Below are 23,131 nucleotides of genomic sequence, written 5' to 3' on the forward strand. Positions count from 1 at the left end.
CCAGGCATTTTTCATTTCTCCACCTTCCTATCACCATAGGAGTGCCAGGATTACAGAAGCCATTTCACATTGATTCTAGGAATCAAACTCAACCATCAACCTCGCATAGGCAAAAGCTTTTACCCACTGAACACCCCACTGGCTTTACTACTGACTCTCAAAATACTCAAGTTCAGGCACTCATTTGCTAAGTAATAAACTGGACATTATTTCTGGTCTACATTTTGAGCTGGTCAAAGTGGTGGCTCTAAAGGGCTGGGGACATAGATAAGTGTTACTATACTCATCTGGCATGCACAAGGCCCCAAGTCCAAGAGCTTTTACAGAAAACATTAAAGAAGTTTAAAAAGATGACAAATGAGATGCCCTGAGGAAGGCGAACATACGTGCACACACAGAGAGTTTATTGAGCACATGAGAAAGAACATAGGTGCTGACGCCCACGGTGGCAGGAAGACCAGTAGGCTGACTGCCGCTCCCTGCAGAGTGGTCAAGAAGCAAGAGCACTCAAAAACACTCACTGGGTAAATGACAGAAGCTTTGCTTCATTGACTGCTTCGAGACTTTCCTGATGACCACAGATCCCCTTCTCAGAAAGAACAGGTACACACACAGGTAACACTTTGGATGTGATTCTACGGGCTCATCTATCAAAATGCTTAGGACCCAGTCAGAGTTCCCGAAAAAAGCATCTGATAGCACAAAAGTTTTGTGCTATATCAACCGCATGTAAAAAAATCAAACAAAAAGTACTACTTGAAGTAGGTAAGTGCTCTACAAACGGTCAAGGGTCAAATATGAATAGGAAGCTGAGTCACTGGTGTCTCAGAAGAGCCAAAAATCCTGCTAAGAAGAACACTCCTCAGGACTTAGCCATGGTAATTTACTTACTGGAAGCATTTGAAGGCTTTTAGAATAAGGTAGCTTTGTTTAAGTTAAATGTGCCTAAGGTATAACTTATACCATTCCAAGAATGGTGACTTTATATGTTTTATCAATTATTTGATATATTTTATTTATTTTGTTTCCTGCCTTTAAAAAAGTTCAAAATATTCACAGGAAAGGAAAAAAAAAAGGTGAAAAGGAATAAGGAAAAGGAATTATATTTTGAAATTTCATATTGAATATTAACAAATTCTGTTTAAGAAAATACACAAAGCTAACTAAAGACTTTTAAAAGACTAGTTTATTTTTTTGTTAAAAAAAAAAAAAAAATCAGTTCCCCTATCCGTAGTATATAGACTGGCTTTCTGGAACCCATTCCCTAAGGTAGGAGCCTTGCTCAGCCTTGATACAGTGGGGAGAGGTATGGTCCTACCTCAACTTAATGTACCAGGCTTTGTTGATTCCCCATGGAAGGCCTTACCTTTTCTGAGGAGTGGATGCAGGGTGGGTTGGGGGAGGGGGAGAGTAGGAGGAGGGGAGAGAAGGAGAACAGTGGTTGGTATATAAAAATGAATAAAAATTTTAAAATTAAAAAAAAATCAGTTCCCTTTATTTTGCCACTGTAGAGAAGAGTAAGAATATAGTGCTGGAACCCTACAGAGACCTCTGTAGTGCTAAAACATGGAGCCTCACTTCTAACACAAGTATTAACAGCTACAAGCTACCACACCAAGCTTGCCATGGAAGAGCTAAAATACCTTCACTTACTAAAGGCTCAGCACATCATGTAGACCCTGAAGGTATTAAAGGCCAAACCTGCAATGTTATAATCATGCCAGGTATTAAAGGCCAAACCTGCAATGTTATAATCATGCCAGAAAATCGTTCTTCTCTGCTTACCATCTGTTATATAGAACAAACATTCAAGCCATTTTAAGATTATCTAAAATAACACTGAATGTATATTTCTTTTAACTATGCAAAAGATCCCCTATGTTATGCTCATAAGCGTAACTAACTGTCAACACATAGAGTACAATCTTCATACGAGAGCATGAAAATCAGCTAGTGAGAAGCATTTATTATCAAATTTGCCTTCACTTCCATAAACCATACACATTGCCATGATTCACAAAGCTAATTCCATTAACTACATCTCTGGAATGAGGTGTGTTTCTCCAGACCACAAAGCCAATGCAGGTCAAATTTAAGCTGGTATTCTACATAATAATTATACTTGTTTTATTGTCTCTTTAAAAACAGCTTTCTCACATCATATTTGAAAAAGCAAAGAGAATAGCGCATACTGATTTATATATTACCACAGGTCAAAATGTATCCACTGAGCATGCACAGTGAACAATGTGACACTTTGCAAACATTCCACCTGCAACGAATACCTTGGTATCAGTGACTATGTCCTTGCTTTTCTTAAAGCTCACACAGCTCTCTTCAGAGCTGGGGAAACATCTCTTTCTGTTGGGATCACAGGAAGGCTGGCTTGTGCTGTCACCAATCTCCAGGATCTCAGTTACCATGTGGATAAGGTATGTGTCAATGTTTTCAGGAACTAGCATTCTAATGAGTTTAACTTTATACATATCTGTAAAAGATAAGAAAACCAACAAAAGTTAAGCAGATCATTTAGGACACTATGAGGTGAAAATGATGAAATACTGTATTTGGGTAACATCATTTCAAATAGTAACATCATTAAGACAAATGGGGTAACATTATGGTTTTCCCTCATGACTCCACCCAAACTCTTAGCTCCAGGATAGGTCAATATTAAGGATGCCACGTAGTCATTATCTAAGCTGTCTTTTTTTAGGGTTCCCTGAGAATAACAACCATGCATAGACCCTTTGTTAAAGGAAACTGCGCTTCAATTTCCAAATATTGTTTACAAGTGAATTTCTCTTTAAAAATTGTTATTGGAGCTAAAGAGACAGCTCAGCAGTCAAGAGTGTATACTGCACTTATAGAAGATGCAAATTTACTTCCCAAAACTCACACAAGTACTTAACTACCTGTACTTCTAGCTGCAGGGAATCTGGTGCCCTCTTCTGAGCTCTACAGAGACCTGCACTCATGTGTATGCATGAACTTGCGTGCAGATGTGCATACACACACAAGACACAAGCATACATAAACAATAAATTTGTTCTTTTAAAAATTAGTCTTGCTGGGTGTAGTGGCTTGCATCTTTAATCCCAGCACTTGGGAAGCAGAGGCAGGTGGATCTCTGTGAGTTCCTGGTTTACAGAGTGAGTTCTAGGACAACCAAGGATATTACACAGAGAAACCCTTTCTCAAAAAAAAAAAAAAAAAAATATATATATATATATATCATAAGTGATTGATACTTATAAATAATATTCTAAGATAATTATATCAATAATATATAATACCATAACAAGCAACACCAGTTACTTAAAATGCTTATCATTTCTGGGAGACTATGTTCATAATAACATTGTTTTAATGAATTGGAGATATGTAGTACTCAAGGTCAATCCTGTTATAAATATAGAACAAAGTATACTGTGACAAGAGTTCTGAGTTCTGCCACACAATTTTGCTTTCAGAATCAAGGAGCTTGCTGGCAACACAATTAACTCACACTATATCAGTCATTCATATTTATATACCACGGAGTGTCTCCTATAGATAAACTACTACTTTCATTGGAGAACACCCTTTCCCTTCCACACCAGACTCATCTCCAATGCCAAGTACAAGAAAACTAAGCAACCTAGAACTTACTCATCTCCACTTAGTTCATAAATCACAACAAGCATTCCTTATACTCAATTCAACTTAGTAATCAGAAGCCAGGCACCTTGAAAACACAAATTTAAAATGTTGATATTTTCAGGTCTATTTTTTCTTTTCCCTCAAAGACTGTGATTTGCTACTCAAGAACTCATCCAGAACAGCAAATTCTTAAAAGTGCAAATAAAAATTACATACAACTAATAAAAAAAGTAGTGCAGTTGGCTACCTACATACATTACAGGTTGAAAAACGTAACACAGTCTTAGAAGGGACTAGGCACTAAATATGTACTAAGATCGTTAATGAGATTATCATGTGAACCCAATTAAAAGTGTATTTGTCCTGGGGTCAACATACCATTTTAATTGTCACAAAACCCCACCAACTCTACTGCCTCTAATGAGTTCTCTGCTCTGTGCACATAGCAGGCGCCACTGCAAGCACCTCTGCCTTAGATTTTCTTTAAAACTATGTTCTGACGAACATCATAGTCCATGCATTTTTCCATATCTCTGGATTGCTGGAGGCGGGGTTGCTGGTTAGATACATCGTAGTTTGATGTACACTGGTCGAATATCTCTAAGTTGTGCTGTAACTAATACTATAACCATTAGCCAAGCGCATGCTACTGAACATCTTAAATTAAGTAATTCAAATTCATTATTAAGTTTATAAACCAATACTATACCAGTCCACTCTGTTCAACTTCAAAGTTTATGAAAGCTAAATACAGATCACTATTTTTTTATGTTGTTATTTCCTCATCTAGCTCAAGTTGGCCATGAACTCACTCTATAGGAAATAAAGACCTTGAGCTACTAATGCTCTTGGCTCCATTTCCCAAGCTCTGGAATTAGATGCACCCACCTGCACACTGGTTAAAGAATTTCTAATTAAACTTTAGCATCAGAAGACATGTTATAAACATAAAATAGTGGACTAAAAAGGCTTAGTAGAGAAAAAAATGTAAAACAGCTTGCTAAGAACTTTAATTGAACATTAAAATTATATTTTAGTGTACAGAACAGATTTAAACTGTTATGAAAATTAATTGTATCTATTTAGTTTTTAATGTAGCTATCAGAAAAGTTGTTCGTGGTTAACATTACTTTTCTATTGGGTAGTGCTAGTCTAGAAAAATCACTACACTTTCCCATTTTTCAATCAATTAATATAACTGTACTGTATTATATTCATTATCTTCTGTGAGTTATTAAAGTTAGACAATGAAAATATACATACTTAATTTTATGGTGTAAGTGTAGTATTTAAACTATTTTATAAAACAAAATACTAAAGTATAATTATGTTATAATAAGGTTATCTTAAAAGAATCTTACTCCAATTTTGAATAAAATTTACTTCTAAAATTAAAAAAATGTTAAAAAAAATTATAGCACACATACATTTACCTCTAGGTTAATTACTGATAGTGATATTATGTACAGTTTGTATGAATGTAGACATCATTGGTATTTTACACACTTCTGCAAGCATGTTCTATCTTTAAGATGTGACTACCTTAAAGTCATCCTGCACTGCAGCTTTGTAAGTACATCACTTGCAGTTTCAACTCTACCTACTTCCACTCCACCCTCCATAAGTCAGGACTAGAACATCTCCTGGAAAGTTGAACGGCAGCACTCACTAGCTGTCCACCTCCAGTGCTTTAAAAGGGGGCCATGTTACCACTTTGTGGAAGGTTCCTTGGAAGCCACCCTTAAGTTTCCAGTCCCATGCACATAAAGAATGGGAGAAATTATTCTGCGGTATCTAGGTACCTCATTAAATATCTTACTTAACTTATAAGCATAGTTAAATATTCAATGTAATAACAGAAGTTTAAAATTGCATAAACACAGACAAATAAAAATCACAGAATTATAAAGATACAAAGTTACAGAGTGAAAATCTAGATCAAAACAAGAGTGCACAAAACTGAGATTTCAATTCATAATTACTCTATTTTTATCTAATATTATATGATAAAAGTACAGAAAAATTCATTTTGGGATTGCGCCAAGTTTAAATTTCAAGCAAACTTGTTCATTTAAAATACTGAATTAAATAAGTCTATAGCTAAATAAAAATAATACCCAAACTATTAATGTAGCATGTATATTTTAATTCTTTACAGTAACTTATAAATAATGATGTTTTCTCCATAAGACTACAAATAGTATTATATCAAAGAAAAACAAGAACCTAGACCCCAAATCTCACACCCATACAAGACAGTCTACAGACCACGAATACACCAAAGAAACAAAGTTTATATGATTGCCATACTCATCTTTCTCTACTTAGATTTGAAACAGGTTGTGCAAATATACTTCTATATATTAGTCATGCAAGCTATGCATTGTATATTTGAGATGAGTAAGATAAATTTTCGTAAATACATTTTAAAAATACCATCTATATTCTTTACTATTGCAATGTAGTACATGTTTTACTAGTGACTTAGTCACTAATTATTATGAAAGACTTCATCTCTGATATCTGCTAAATCAGACTGTCCAATTATTTATAATTGTTATATTTTTATACACTGTGTGGTTATATAATTCCTTATACACTGTGTGGTTATATAAAACCACTGTATGGTTTTATAATTCCTTAGTTTAAAAAGTGATCAAGTTAGCCCCCACTACACATATGTACACTGAGATCACTATATGGACTCAGGAGATTCTGTGTTTGTGGTGTGTGTCTGTGGTGTGTGTGTGTGTGTGTGTGTGTGTGTGTGTGTGTGTGTGTGTGTGTTTGAGTATGAATGTGTAATGACAATAATTGAAGAGGTCATGAAATTGAAATGAAATGAAATGGGATGGAGGAGACGGCAATATATTGGCTAGGAGAGAGGGAGGAGTTTCATATAGTATTTGTTTATGTAACTCAAAAATTTTAAAAATAAAAATTGATTTAAAAAATAAGGCCCTAGCATCAGAAATTGTAATTGCTAAGCTCAGACTATAGAGGGCACTAGTATAGTAGGCAATATTTAAAGACATTAGAAAAATATTAGAGGTGGATTATTTTGATGTGTTCTTGGATTTGATTGCCAGTATCATTTACTTTAATCAACACCATCCTTCACTACTGCCACTATTTACCATTTGCCATGTACCAATGCTCTCTCTCTGGTATCCAGTATGTTTCTCACACTTCTGGAAAAGGTAAAAATAGTATTCCTTTCTGTTTCATACATGAAAAAAAATGGAGATCTGGAAAGGTTTGGGTCATGTGCCAATGGTCATAAACCATTAACTGTCAGAGATAAGATTGACTCACTAGTGTGTCTACTGCCAAAGCCTTTGCATCTACTTGTGTAGGCTAACTCTATCTGTCAATTCAAGATTTCAGGAAGGTATCCATCCAATCAACAGTATTGACATAATTGTCAATATTTTTTTAAAGGAAGCAATGCTGCATAACATTGCCCAACTATCTTATCAACACATGTGAGTCCCAAGAGACAGTGTATTCCTAGCAGAAATTCCAGTCCTTAGATTTCCTAAAACAATGTGTCATTTTTGCAATGAACAAAGGTTGATACAACCTTACTCTAATTCTGCACAGTAAATGCTGTTCTCCTCACTCTACCTTCATGCCTAACAGACTGGCTACTCATGTCAAGAATATTCTTAGTTTCCTCAAAGGATGACTCACAGTCAAGTTACTTTGGATAGTTTACCACAAAGTTTAAGAGTTGGCCCTTGGGTCTCAAAACTTACCAGCTTAAATTTAACCTTAGCAGATCCACGTTTAGCATGTTCCAAAAATAACAATTCATTAACATAATTATAAATGCACAAGTATCACTCTCAGTCTCAAATTTGCACATCTAGACATGCTTTCTCCATATACAGATATGGACAGAAAATCAAATTATTGCCAGACTGTGTCTGAGAAAGATTCTCACTAAGTTATTCTGTTGCTTTATCACTTTACAAATCTTGGGAGGGGGACACAACTCTAGTTACATCCACATGGGAAAGAATTTCAGGTTAAAAAAAAAAAAAAGTAAGAAAGAATTCACTTAGCTTTGCAGACAAGGTTTGTTTTTAAGATGACTATTGCTTTAGTCTGGCAGGATTTTAAAAAGTCAGATGTATTGTTTTAACACTCTGTATATTTGTGCATTTAAAAGGAAAATTATATAATGTGCCTTAACTTAGCTTTTGTAAAAAGAAAGAAAATGCATCACTTTTTAAAAATCTTTGCAAGGCAAGCAGGGGACTGAGGTTCCTCACTGGTCTGGGTGTTTTGCTTGCATGCATGTGTATGCACTGTATGTGGGCTTGGTCCCACAGAGGACAGAAGGGCGTGTCTGATCCCCTGGAACTGGAGTTACAGGTGGTTGTGGGTCACCATGTGGGTGCCAGGAATCCAACCCCTGTCTCCTGGAAGAAGAATTAACACTCTTAACCAGAGAGCGTCTACTGAGCGTGGAGAAGAGCCCTTCTTACAGAGCTTGCCATGTCAGTGACTGATGCCACTGACTGATGGTTAGAGAAGAAATCAAGGGCAAAGACCGAGGGGTGTCATTCAGCTGCGGGAATGTAAATGAAGAAAGATGTAGTTTTAAACATGCCTCATTTGGACATGATGGGAAGACTGCACTCTGAAAAGAAAGACTCTTCTCAGTATACTTTCTCTTGAGGAAGAAATAATTTTTCTCCTAAAATAAAAAAGCTACCAAAGTGCGAGGGAGGGAGGGAGAGAGGGAGAGGGAACTGGCATCGACATGTAAAATAATAAATTAAATTAAAAAAAAATGCTTTGACTCCAAAATTTAAGTTGAAGGACAAGTTACTGGGGGAAAGGATTTCTATTTTTGTTTCCACAGAAAATGAAAAGATGTGGATTCCTTCCAGACTAATGGGGTTTGATCAAGCCAGACCACCTGAAACAGAGTACCCGGGGATCCTACATTCAAAACAGCTGGACAAAACAGCCTTACAGACTACAGCCAGGATTTCTGAATCTTCTTCAAATCCCCCAAGACAGCGCCCCTTACCAGCAGGAAGTAGTTTGGAAAGAACAACGCCCAAATTCCCAAATATTGTCTATAAATGTTTGTTTTCATTTAAATGGACTTTGTTATATAAAATAAATTTAAAAAAATTTTAAAAAAAAGAAACAAAGGAACTAACAGAAGTTATGTCTCAATTGGGTTTAACAGACATCTATAGAACATTCCACCCCCCAAAAAAAAAAAAAAGCTACCAAAGTAAAGTTTCACTTAGGTTAAGGGTCAGTGCTGTTAATATAAAACCCTGAGTGAATCACTTGTTTACTTCATCTGAGTTGACTCGTTCATTAGGCTGCAGAGAAGGGCTGTGCTCATCACCTGAGTTGATGGGAGGGTTTCGGATAACATCAGCTATAATCTTCTGAACCTCTGGGGTCAGGCCAGCTCGCTCCATATCCAAGGGGTAGCCGGCTTTCACTGCCTGGGCTAAGTGCATGCCAACTGCTGTGAGAGGCAGAAGCCTATTCTCAGCTATGCTGTGCTGCAGGACAACAACAACAACAAAAAACAAAAAACAAAACAAAAAAACAGAGTTTAGAACTTCTACTGCATCTCAAGAAAACACCTAGTCACTGAGAAATAAGCAATTCATAAAATTTTCTTTTTAAATACTTCTTTAAAACTATTATAGATAGACCTCCACCGATTCCACGCTATATATTAAAACAAAATCACCCAACTTTAGCCAAGAATTCATCCCCTCCCTCTGCATTCACTTTAAAAGCTATTTGTTGTCAGCCATCTGCCACTTTATAAGTCTGATAAATGCTACAATCGTTGGAAAATATAGAAAATTATATTATAATATTAGCTCTTGAAATTGAACATGGTGCTTTGGCTACATGAATTTCCGAGACTCTTAAATGCTCTTAAATGCTCAGTGATGATGCAAAGCTCCAAAAGCACTCTTTAGAAAGATCCTGACTTCAGTGTTTTAAATAAGCCCCTTTCATAAAACAATAACTACAGTTTAATAAGGATGCTTACTCACCCTTATCACACTACCAAATTTAAGATAATGGTGATCAATTATTTCTATAAATATTTTTAAAAAGATGTGTCTCCAAATACATTTATACTATAATTCGATAAAAATATTTTCAAACAAAAAAAGCACAGATACTCAATTATGCTAACATTCATGATATTTCTTTCAATATAGTCAGAAAGTTTTAATTTAGGCTGTATGTGTGAATGTTGATCACAGAGCAGACCATCTAGGGCACTAATTTAATCCTTCACAAGTAGGTGTTGGATTGTTTCCATTAAATGTCTACTCCTTTCCATTAAAAAGTATGTACCATGTGTGTATAATATCAGGGTTATTTGATACGTGGCATCAAATTACCTCCAACTAACTGTATTATTGCTCATCACTAATTAGTCCTCAGATGTGTTTAATTTTGTGGTTAACTAGCAAGACCCTCTAAAGACTCCAGGGAGGTATAGATAATCAACGATCATTTTGCAAAATCAAACACAACTGCATAATACCATAAGACATAAATAAAGATAATTCATTCATTGCATCATTAATCATAAAATGTAATATATTTTATGTATTATTATTGAGTACTAGAATATACTTGATTCACAAAATATACTTTTTCCAAACTTTCTTGGTAACCAGATTCAGTTACTGTATATATATACATGGTAAATCATGCATAAAATGTATATTCAACAATTACACATTACTGACTGCTTACACAAGATTAACTTAAATTCCTACTAAACCTAAAAAAAATTCCTAGTAACCACCTGTTTTATTTAAAAGATAGCTAAGGGAATCACTTGGCTTTGTGTCTAATGGATTTTCTAATTTGAAGTGAGGAAAATGACTATCTAGATAAATAAAATGTGTCCTGATGCATGGTGGATGGGCAGGAAAAGCAGGCCCTGACCCACATGAGCTGGCCCAAATCAGTTTACTATCAGAGAGCCGAGAGTGCAGAACAGGGATCTCACAATGCCCTAGTCTTGTGATATGCACCCATCACATAGAACAAAACTCAAGGGCCACAAAGACTTACATTAAAACTATGAAAAAATATTAACTATGACCACTTTCACAGTAATAAGATTTTAAAAGGAGTTTTGGAGGGAAGAAAATGGAACAATGAGCTGGAAGACACAGAGGGAAAAGCAAATTCTTAAAAAGTTATTCTCAGATCTTTGAATAACTTCCAAAAGCAGTGTGCGCACCACACACTTGTAACAGCATGCTGTCACAGCTTTGTGATTTGTTTTTCTTAACTTACTGAATTCATTTTCTCCAGCAGTGCTTGGGATAGAGCCCAGGGGCTCCCACGTGGTGGGCAAGTACTTGACACTGAAGGCACAAGAGACTAAAAACCACACACATTCTATAACACAAAGTTTCTCATTTTTTTGTAGCTAATGGTGTAAGGAATGGTGTATCTACATTTGGTATTATTTTGCCATATTTTATTTTTGTGTTTCTTATAAAATATACACTAATAGTTTTAAACTGGTTTTAAAATGTTTCTGCTGAACTTTTCCTGAGCCACAGCTGTGTTTTCCCTAACTGTGACACAGTCTCTGTTAAAATAATTGTGATCACACTAGTCTTGCTGCTGCTACCTGATAGAGACAGGCTTACCAGAAAAAGAAAATGACATTGTGTCTGAAATTCAAAGATGAGACTCGCTTTATGACAAGAAGTAACGGACCCCAAGTCACAGCTTACATACTGAAAGCCGAGCAAACACAAGTGTAAACACACTGAAGGCATCACTTACCAAGGACATTTTCTTCTCCTGGAATAAAGAATACGTGACAGCCACAGACTGTGAGAGTGAGCATTCTCCATTTTCCACTTCCTGACTTTTCTTCTGCTCCTCTTGAGGTTTTGTACTTGAAAAGAGGTCTGTCTGCAGAATTTTAAATGCAGCACAAATAATAATGATAATATAACAACAGACATAATAATGCCATCAACATAATGATCAACATTACTGCAAGGTATTACTGGAAAATGTGACACAAAATAATTAAGAGTTTTCATGGGGAATGCAAAAAAAAAAAGTTGAATTTTTTACATATCAATTTAAAAGCTAATGAGCATGCAACAAACTTTCTCATTTTCTCTTTGATTCATATGAAAGATTCCAAAAGGAATGTAATGTCCTAATTAATATCTCTAAATTAATCCCCTAATCCTCTAGAAAGGAGCACTCAACAGAATCAATATATAAGTTTATAAACTGTAATCACAGAATGGGCACACACACATCATAAAGAAACATATCCTCACTATATCTGTATATGTATATAACTATATATGTATGTGTATACATATATATGCATTTATGTTGACACATTAAATAATTCACTGTAAAACACACATCCTAACTAGGGCTCTAGCCTTTAAGCATCATGCAAAAATCTTAGATAGAGGGCCAGATAGACAACTCAGTGGTTAAGAGCATAAGTTGTTCTTCCAGAGGCCTTGAGTTTTATTTCCAGCACCCACATCAGATGGATGTGCTACACACACACACACACACACACACACACACACACACACACACACACACACACTCATGCACATACACTCTTTCTCTCTCTCAAACACACACATTCTCTCTCTCACACAAGATTAAAAATAAATACAATCATTAAAAGATGTATTTTTAAAACCCTCTTAGATATAGTTCCTCATGAAATACATACAAGAAAGAACACATGATTGTAACAATTTACTGTAAAATAAGCTGAACTCATTTTCTAAGTGTCCAGGTAGAAATGGAAAAAGAGAAGAAAGTGTTGCTTCTGAAAAGGTCAAAAGTATTCTTGTCCAAGAGCTCCTGTAACCAAGGGTTTTACCTGAACACTGTTGACTTGACAGAAGTGTTTGATGACTTCCAACAGAGGGTCCAAGAGAGTAGCTTTGCCTTCAGAGACACCATCAATCTGTTTCACATTTTGAACAGTAGTTGGTCTGTTGTTTACAAGAGTAAGAATGATGAAGAAACCACCGAGACAGCATCATTCCAATAACACAGATGATGTGCAGCCTCACACTGTATTCAATAATTGTATATATTTCTACAACCAAAACCAGGGCTTTCTACAGATGGTTACAACACATAGTCCCTTTCTTCACTTATAGATTTGCTATGTAAACAATTAACAAATAAAAGCTCCACTTCACTTCTAATACTACAAAAAAAAAACTCAGCACAGGCATTAACTGGTGAAGAAACCATTATTAGAACCAAATAAGGTAACACCAAGTGTCCCACTTGGTTACCATATTATTCACAGAAATGAAAAGCAGGAGGCTCTGAACAGGACAGTAAGAAAGGGTAAGAACTCAGAAGAAAGTCTTACATTTCTTCCTGGTGAATTGTGTTCAGCAAATGGCTCATAGGCTTTTAATAGAGTCTTTGTTTCTTGAACTTCAGATCTGTTTTGAGTTCATGCTGCTAGTTAGAACACTTACATGCTAAATGCCCTTATTACGCTACAACTTTTATGCTGTACTTTTAAACCTACACAAGACCTACAGAATCACAGAGCTCAATTTGTTCCATATGTCCAAGATCCAAGACTTCATAAAGACTCATCCCTAAAATCCACCAATGTAATTAACCACTCTTAAACCTTATGTACCTTCTCTGCATAGTAAAGAGTCACCTTAGAATCTTTATTTATTTAACAAAATAGTAACATGCAAGTTACTGTGTGTTATCAAGAGAACATCCTGCATTAAAGTAATACCTACTAAGTGAAAATTAGTAACATAAACAACTTTTTATACAACATACAAAATTTTGGAAATAAGTTCTAACTTATTTAGAACTAGCAGAGCCCCTTGTTTTTCATGCTAGGTGATATCAAAGTTGTAAGGAGGTGGAAACCTGATACTTTTAGTCACAGAGCTAAACATACATGTTTACAACTAATTATACAGAAAAGTGAATGAAGCATTATTCACCATAGAAGCAGCTTTAGCATTCACCTGAAAGCCCTTGATAAATTCAAAGGAGAGGAATTGGATGCTTAACACAATGGGAGACAACATGGAGGAAACAATAATTAAGCCAGACTTTGAGGATTTTTCTTTCTTTTCTTCTAAAAATTTTTTTATTTATTTTTCTCTTTTTACACATCAATCCCAGTTCCCTCTTCCTCCCTCTCTCCCTCTCTCCAACACTCCCATGCCACCCAATCACCCTCCCATCCCATTACCCACCCTACCCCCACTTAGGGTGATGCCTTCCAGGAGGACTCAACAAAATCTGTCAAGTCATTTGGAGAAGGTACTAGGCCCTTCCTCCTACCTCTAGACTAAGGGAGTATCCCTCCGTGGGGAATGTGCTCCCAAAGTCCTTTCCTGCACCAAGAATACATCCTGGTTCCACTGTCAGAGGTCCCTTAGACAGCCCAGGCCTTATAACTGAGACCCATGCTCAGGGGGTGTGAGTTGGTCCAATGCTGGATTCCCAGCTATCAGGCTGGGGACCCAGTAGCTCCTCCTCGTTCAGGTCAGCTATCTCTGTGTTTCTGTAGCCTGGTCTTGTACTCCCTCTCTGGATTCCAATTCAGATCAGTGTTTAGCTATGGGTGTCTGCGTCTGTTTCCATCAGCTACCAGATGAGGACACTTGTATGAATCTCTTAGATTCCTCCTTGTATCCTAGTTTCTCTGGCGGTATGAATTATAGACTGGTGATCCTTTGCTCTATGTCTAAAATCCATATATGAGTGAGTACAATAACCTGTCCCTCTATATGTGACTCATTCAGGATGGTTTCTTCCAGTACCATCCATTTGCCTGTGAATTTCAAGATTCCATTGTTTTTTTCCAGAGTAGTATTCCATTGTATAGATGTGCCGCATCTTCTTTATCCATTCTTCAGTTGAAGGGCATCTACGCTGCTTCCAGGTTCCTGCTATTACAAATAATGCTGCTACTAACATAGTTGAACAGATGTCTTTGCTGCATGGATGTGGATCATTTGGATATATGCCTAAGAGGAGGATTGCTGGGTCCTGTGGTAGACTGATTCTCATTTTTCTGAAGAACCACCATACTGATATCCAAAATGGCTATACAAGTTTACACTCCCAGTGAAGGAGTGTTCCCCTTTCTCCATATCCTCTCCAGTATGAGTTGTCATTGGTGTTTCTAATTTTAGCCATTCTGGCAGGAGTAAGATGGTATCGCAGAGTTGTCTTGATTTGCATTTCCCTGATAGCTAAGGATGTTGAGCACTTTCTTAAGTGTTTTTCAGCCTTTTTTATTTCTTCTATTGAGAATTCTCTATTCAGTTCTGTACCCCATTTTTGAATAGGGTTATTTGGTGTTTTGGCAACTAGTTTCTTGAGTTCTTTGTATATTTTGGAGATCAGCCCTCTAATATATGTAGGGTAGGGTTGGTGAAGATCTTTTCCCGGTCTGTGGGCTGCCTTTTAGTCTTGTCCACTGTGTCCTTTGCTTTACAGAAGATTCTCAGTTTGAGGAGGTCCCATTTATTAATTGTCGATCTCAATGTCTGTACTACTGGAGTTATGTTCAGGAAACTGTCTCCTGTACCAATTTGTTCAAGGATACCTCCCACTTTCTCTTTTAAGAGGTTCAGTGTGGCTGGATTTATATTGAGGTCTTTGATCCATTTGGACCTGAGTTTTGTACGTGGCGATAGACATGGGTCTATCTACAGTCTTCCACACACCATCATCCAGTTGTGCCAGCACCATTTGTTGAAGATGCTTTCCTCCTCCCATTGAATACTTTTAGCTGTTTTGTCAAAAATCAGGTGTTCAGAAGTGTGTGGGTTAATATCAGGATTTTCAATTTGATTTCATTGGTCTACCTGTCTATTTTTGTGCCAATACCAGGCTGTTTTCAGGACTATAGCTCTATAGTAGAGCTTAAAGTCGGGGACGGTGAAGCCTCCTGAAGTTCCGTTATTGTACAGGGTTGTTTTGACTATTCTGGGTCTTTTGTTTTTCCATATAAAGTTGATTATTATCTTTTAAAGGTAAGTGAAGAACTGTGCTGGGATTTTGATGGGGATTGCATTGAATGTGTAGATTGCTTTTTGACAAGATTGCCATTTTTACTATGTTTATTCTACCTATCCATGAACATGGGAGCTCTTTCCATTTTCTAGTATCTTCCTTAATTTCTTTCTTTAAAGACACAAAGTTCATGTTATGTTATTTCTCCCTGAATAAACATCTATTTGGCCTATTAAAAAAAAAAAAAAAACAAAGTTCATGTTATATAGGTCTTTCACTTGTTTGCCAAGAATTACCCTAAGATACTTTATGTTGTTTGTGGCTATTACAAAGGGTGATGTTTCTCTGATTTCTTTCTCAGCCCTTTGTCATCTGAATAAAGTAGGGCTACTGATTTTTTTGAGTTTATCTTGTATCCTGCTAGTTTGCTGAAGGTGTTTATCACCTCCCCTGGTAGAGTTTTTTGGGTCGCTTATATAAACTATCATATCATCTGCAAATAGTTGACAGTTTGACTTCTTCCTTTCCAATTTGTATCCCCTTGATCTCCTTTTGTTGTCTTATTGCTTTAGCTAGAACTTCAAGTACAATATTGAAGAGATAAGGAGAAAGACAGCCTTGTCTTGTTACTGATTTTAGAGGAATCGCCTTAAGCTTCTCTCCATTCAGTTTGATGTTGGCTGTTGGTTTATTGTATATTGTTTTATTATGTTTAGGTATGTTCTTGTTATTCCTTATCTCTCCAAGACCTTTATCATGAAAGGGTATTGGATTTTGTCAAAGGCTTTTTCAGCATCTAGTGGGATGATTATGTGGTTTTTCTTTTTCAGTTTGTTTATATGGTGGATCACATGGATACATTTTTGTATGCTGAACCATCCCTGCAACCCAGGAATGAAGCCTACTTGGTCAAGGTGGATGATTTCTCTGGTGTATACTTGGATTCGATTTACCAGTATTTTATTGAGTATTTTTGCACCAATGTTCATGAGGGATATTGGTCTGTAGTTCTCTTTTTTAGTTGTGTGTTTGTGAGGCTTGGGTAACAAGGTGATTGTGGCCTCGTAAAAAGAGTTTGGTAATGAATCTTCTGTTTCTATTGTGTGGAACAATTTGAGGAGTATTGGTGTTAGCTCTTCTTTGAATTTCTAGTAGAATTCTGCACTGAAACCATCTGGCCTGGGCTTTTTTTTTTTTTTTTTTTTTTTTTTTGGTTGGGAGGCTTTTGATGACTGCTTCTATTTCATTAGGGATTACAGGTCTATTTAAGTTGCTTCTCTGTTCTTGATTTAATTTTGGTAAGTGACAGTTATCCAGAAATTTGTCCATTTCCTTTGAATTTTGTGGAGTACAGGTTTTCAAAGTATGACCTGAAAACTGTCTGGATTTCCAACCTTGAGGATTTCTTAAGAGGAATTGTGAGGAATCAAGGAATTCAGGGCAGAAACATACATGAAAGTGAAAGGGACATTGTCTAGAAACAGTAAGCAATTCAGGTCATAGAAACCTTTCCAAATTCTGTACTGAGATTATATATATAATGTTTAAGTCAACAAATAGAAGGGCTTGAAATCTAAGCCCAAGAAGCCAAGATCATGTAGTTAATTTGTTGTTAGTAGATCAGATGTGAGGGATTGCTCAGATAGGAGGCTTTTGCAACAGGTCTGGAAAGGTCTGAAATAACATAATATGAAGAAAGGCACAGACTGGTAGACACAAGAATGTTTAAATGAAAAGAGTTTAAAATTATATAAATAAGAGGGAGACTCAGAGGAAAGAAAACAAAAATGAGGTTTTAAATATGTCACTAAGAACATCATAATATAACTAAAAACTTAGAAACACAGAAAGAAGAGGGATTCAGATGACCACTGGGTAGAGTAGGAGGGGGCGATGGATTTGGTTTTATAAATACTGAATTATTATTCACTCACATAGAGACATGGACTGAAGGCCTCCAAGATCAGATAGCAGCATGGAAGACATGACAGCCACATCACAGCCTGAAGTTGTGGTCATACTACTGCCTAATGCCTTTTAGAAATTGATTGTATCGGAGAGAACTGAAACAAGCAGTTTACCTCATTTTGGCCATATCCAATAGAATCTTGTTTGTTGCTAGAACAGCCGAGGGCACATCCATTTTATTAGCATGTTTCTGCCTTGCTTCTACCAACTTGGCATATAATGTGGTCTAGCAAGAAACAAAGAGACAGTGGTGCTTTTAAAAGTGCAGTTACTTTTAGAACTCCAGGTACCACTTTCTCCTTTAAGATGAAAACAAACTGTTCATTATCAAACCATTCATAAGTTAATTATCACATTAGAAAGCCTTACCCTATTTTTGTTTCCACAGAAAATGAAAAGCTATGAATTCCTTCCAGACTAATGTGGTTTGATCAAGCCAGACCACCTGAAACAAAGTACAAGCTAATCCTACATTCAAAACAGCTGGACAAAGCAGCCTTATAGACTACAGCCAGGATTTCTGCATCTTCTTAGAATTCCCCATGACAGTGCCCCTTACCAGTAGGAAGTACTTTGGAAAGAACGACGTCCAAATTCCCAAATATTGTCTATAAATGTTTGTTTTCATTTAAATGGACTTGGTTATATTAAATAAATAATTAATTAATTAATTAATTAAAAAAAAAAAAAAAGCCTTACCCTAGTGTCCAGCTCTTGAGCTGAAATGACAGGTTCTGAGGAGCTGTAAGATTTCCATGGTGCCTGCATCCCAACACTAAAATATTTAAAAGAAAATAAATACACCTTTCTTCTTCCCTCGTTTACTTTTTATTTCATACTCCCAACAAGAATTTTTCCAAAACTAACATTTACTCTTCACAATATAAGTAAGACGATTTGTACAACTTGAAACATTTCAGATGAGATCATGTACTATAAAGCTATAGTTAAAAGTGACTTAAGTAGCTTAAGGAGAGCCATCTACCAATCTTCCTTCTCAACCATGTACTTGGAAACAAAATACTATTTACCCAGTATGAAATGCCTTTCTAATCAATGGAGCATACTCTGTTCTCACTGTGATATCACCGACTTTTATTAATCAGCAACAACAGCAAAGAAATACTTATTCAGAATTTTTTTCAAAATCAAACAAACAAATATGTGACAGAGACACAATTTTGCTTTTGGCTTTTCAAAAGTTGTAGAGAATATATCAAATTTCAGAAAGGATATGTACTGAGAGGCAAACCAGATTATCTCCCAAGAAGCATTTCTTGCTGATAGGCTAATTACAAATAAGAAAAGCTGCAAAAATGAAATTGTGTAAGGTAAACTTTTACAAAAGATGTCAGATTTAAATTTCCTCTTCTTGAAAATAAGACTGGGTGTATTTAGTATTTCACAAATGTTTATAAATTTCTATGTTCCGAGAATTCAGAAATTACAGTATAAAATAAGAATTCATTCCCACAGTTATCAAATCCTACTGCATATATTAAACCAACTTGCACATGACAAAACATAGATAATTCAAAGAGATATCAAGTTAATGAAGAAAACTGCAGCCGTTCTTTAATTTACATTTTTTTTATTTATTGTGTTTGCATGCACACATGGCACAGTACATGTATGTAGGTTTGAAAACAACATGAGGGAGTCAATTCTGTGTACTTTAGGGAACAAGCTCATATCATCAGGCTCATGTACCAAGCCTTTAACCCCTCAGTCATCTCATTTTAGTAAACCAAAATTTTACTATCCTATTTTCTTGAAAATTTCTGAGTGACATCACTAATGTAGAAATGTAGACAGAAAACGTTCAATAAAAATGTACTATGAAAGGCAACACAACTGAAGGTATAATAATCTCTGTGATGGTGCTGACTGGCAACTTGACAGCATCTAGAGTTAGACACGAGATAAGCCTTTGAGGGATGACTTAGAGATTATTCAGACTAGGTTAATTGGGGTAGGAAGAGCCACTGAAATATGGGGGGCACAATTCCATGGCCTGGGATCCCAGACTATGTCAAGGAAGGAAGGAAGGAAGGAAGGAAGGAAGGAAGGAAGGAAGGAAGGAAGGAAGGAAGGAAGAAAGGAAGGAAGGAAGGAAGAAACTAAGTATAAATATTCATTTCCTTCTGCTATCTGACTACAGATGTGATCAGCTTTTCAAGTACCTGCTACCATGAATTTCCCATATGGTAGAAGGTACCCTCAAAATGATTGCCAACATGAACTCTGCCTTCCCTAAGTTGTTCTTGTTTGGTATTTTGTCCCAGAAACATAGAAAATAATGAATACATCTTCTAACAAAGAAAAGTCCAGGAACAGGTGGATTCACTACTGAATTCCACCGAAGCTAGAACAAATAAATAAGCAGCAATGCTCCTCAAACTGTTCCACGCACTATAAAGAGAAAGAACACTACCAACTTCATTTTATGAAGCTAGCACTACCCTACCAAAACAAGTTAAGGATGTACTTTTACAGGCATGCACACACGAGTACACACACACACACACACAAGAATACACACACACACACTTTCTCTCTCTCATACACACACACACAGAGAAGAGAGAGAGAGAAAGAGAGAGAAAGACAGAGACAGAGAGAGACAGAGAGAAAGACAGAGAGGCAGAGACCAAGAGCATCTTTGGGCCAACATCCATGATGAACATAAATACAGAAATAAACCTGCAAACAAAATTCAGTAACATATAAGGTCATACACCATGCCCAAGTGAGTTACATTCCAAGGATACAATGACAGTTCAACATATGCAATCAAGGAGTGTAAAATACAACATATAAAAACTCAAGGATAGTATCCAGGACTCATGATCATCCCAATGTATTCAGAAAAAGCCTCCAACAAAATTCAACAGCCCTTCATGAATAAAGTCCTAAAGAAACTAAAAATAGAAGGAATATACCTCAACTTAATGAAGGCTACATACTGTAAACCTACAGCCAACATTACAATAAATGAGAGAAAATGAACAGATATCCTCTAAAATCAGGAATGAGATGAAGTCCCTACTTTCTCCATTCTTAGTCAATACAGTGCTGAAAGGCTAAGCTTGAGTTAGATAAGAGAAAGTAACAAAGGGATACAAACAGGAAAGAGAAAAATGATTCCAAATCATTTCTACTTACAGATGATATGATCCCATTCTGCAAAGACCCCAATGATTCTGCCAGAAAACCCTCCAACCTGGTAAACATTTTTTCAGCAATGAAGTCGGTTGCAAAATGAACACACTGGAGTCAATAGCTTCCTTATACCTCAAATAAAGAACTCAATTAAGAAGTTGAGGGTAGGAGAGCACCACTCACAGTAGCTCTAAAGCCTAGGAATAAACCTTACAAGGAAGTGAAAGCCTTCTACAACTTTAAACTTTGAAGAAGAAAGCTGAAGACATTAGAAAATGGAAATACCTCCAATACAGATTGGCAGAATATGGCGACAATAACTAAATTACAGAAACATCTAAGATTTAACATAATCTTCACCAAAATTCAAGATGTTCTTCATAGAAAGAGAGAAAACAATAATAAAATCCAAAGAGAAACACAAATAACCCCAAATAGCAAAAGCAATCCTAAGCAGAAGGCAGGGTGAAGACCCTGCAATAGCTTATCTCAAATTATACTACACAGATACAGTAAAAAAAAAAATTAAACCATGGCATTGACACAAAAACAGACACATGGATCAAGAAAACACAGTGGCAGAATTAAACTCACACCTGTAGTTACTTTATTTTTAATACAGGCTTCAAAAATATATAGTGGAGAAAAAAACAGCAAAGGATGGTAGGAAAACCAGATATATATTAATATATTTATTAATATATATTAATTAATTAATACATACATTAATTAATTAACATATATAATATTTATATATATAAAATATATAGTGAAAAATCAATCTGTATTGCTGACCATGTACAATTTTTTTAAAGACCTAAAATTCAGAAACTGCTGTAGGAAAGCACTTTGAGGTACAGACAAAGGCACAGATTTCACACAGAAGGACACAACCACACATGAGGTTGAATGAAATTCAAAAGCTTCAGCAAAGCAAAGGAAGCAATCACCAATGTGAAGAGAAACCTGAAAAATGGGAGGAAAATCTTAGCCAGTCATTACATTTAACAGTGACTTAATATCTAGATTACATAAATAATGATAAAAACAAAAAGCAATCAGTAAGTCAATGAACTGAACTGGCAATTCTCAAAGGGTTAAAATACAAATGGCCCCAAAAAAAAAAATTGAAAAGACATGTTGAGCACCCTCAACCATCAGAAATCAGAAAACAAAACAAAACTGTTTTGCTACCTCATCTCACTCCAGTAGAATGGGCATCATCAAAGAAACAAACACAGACAAAGATACAGGAATAAAGGAAGCCTTATTCACTGCTTACAAGAATGTAAACTCATGCAACCACTATGGAAATCATTATGAATATTTATCATACTTTTTTGAGAGATATAAATATTTCTCAAAAAAACAGAATGATGCAGCTTTGGGAAATATATCCAAAGAACTCTAAGTCAACAAAGATACCTGTCCATTCTTTTTATTTGCTTCACTATTCACAATAGCCAGGATATGGAACCAAACCAGATGTCTATCAACATTGAATGGATAAACATGTATACATGTATACAATGCAGCTTTATTCAGTTGTAAAGAACGTAATTATGACATTCATAGGACAGTGGATAAAACTAATGATGATTATGCTAAGCAAAATAAGCCAGACTTTTGTAATAAATGTGATGATATCACATTTTCTCTCATATGCAGATTGAGATGTGTGTGTGTGTGTGTGTGTGTGTGTGTGTGTGTGTGTGTGTGTGTGTGTGTGAAGAGTAAAGGCACTATGACAATTGGGGGATGGGTCTGAAAAACAAGTGATAATAAACATAGCAACAGGATCCAACTGTCATGAAAGCAGGAAGGATCTTGGAAAGAGGAAGCAGACTAGCAAGAGAGGAAGGAAGTATCAAGGAAGTGGAGCAGATATAAAACAATGAAGTACATGATACATGTATCCCAAACAAAACCTAATTTAAAAGTGTTGTGCATGATTATTACAAGTGCACAAAGAAAAGTTCAAAGTAACTACAGAAAACATCAACAATTAAGACCAGACACTACATCCTTGAAGTGGCACATTGTGGATTTAATGAGGCTGAGAAGTGATAGTGAACAATAATGTTTAGAAATGAAGGCTACACAGAGAAACCCTATCTCAAAATAATAAAATACTACTAATAATAACAATAATAGTTTTCTTCTTGAATTGGCTTTAGTTTTTTTGTTTTTTTACTTATTTTTCTTTTCTTCTATTCAATCTTCTTTTGTTTATCTGCTTCTCATCTAAGGAACAATGAATTTTGTGTAGCCTTGGTTGTCCTGGAACTCATTCTATACACCAGACTGA

At 35.9% G+C, this 23,131-nt stretch overlaps 1 protein-coding gene across 1 annotated transcript in view; it reads right to left on the reverse strand.

Moving 5' to 3' along the window:
- Wrn (WRN RecQ like helicase) overlaps nucleotides 1-23,131 on the reverse strand; it is a 104,083-nt gene that overhangs the window by 1,510 nt on the left and 79,442 nt on the right. The window contains exons 28-33 of the mRNA XM_051182266.1: nucleotides 18,361-18,436; nucleotides 17,775-17,887; nucleotides 12,551-12,665; nucleotides 11,464-11,595; nucleotides 9,020-9,182; nucleotides 2,286-2,488 (exon numbers count right to left, since the gene is read on the reverse strand). Coding sequence (XP_051038223.1) covers nucleotides 2,286-2,488; nucleotides 9,020-9,182; nucleotides 11,464-11,595; nucleotides 12,551-12,665; nucleotides 17,775-17,887; nucleotides 18,361-18,436 — 802 coding nt within the window. The remainder of the gene's footprint in view (nucleotides 1-2,285; nucleotides 2,489-9,019; nucleotides 9,183-11,463; nucleotides 11,596-12,550; nucleotides 12,666-17,774; nucleotides 17,888-18,360; nucleotides 18,437-23,131) is intronic.

The sequence above is a fragment of the Phodopus roborovskii genome, unplaced genomic scaffold (assembly GCF_943737965.1).
Source record: "Phodopus roborovskii unplaced genomic scaffold, PHOROB, whole genome shotgun sequence".
In the NCBI taxonomy this organism is placed as follows: domain Eukaryota; kingdom Metazoa; phylum Chordata; class Mammalia; order Rodentia; family Cricetidae; genus Phodopus; species Phodopus roborovskii.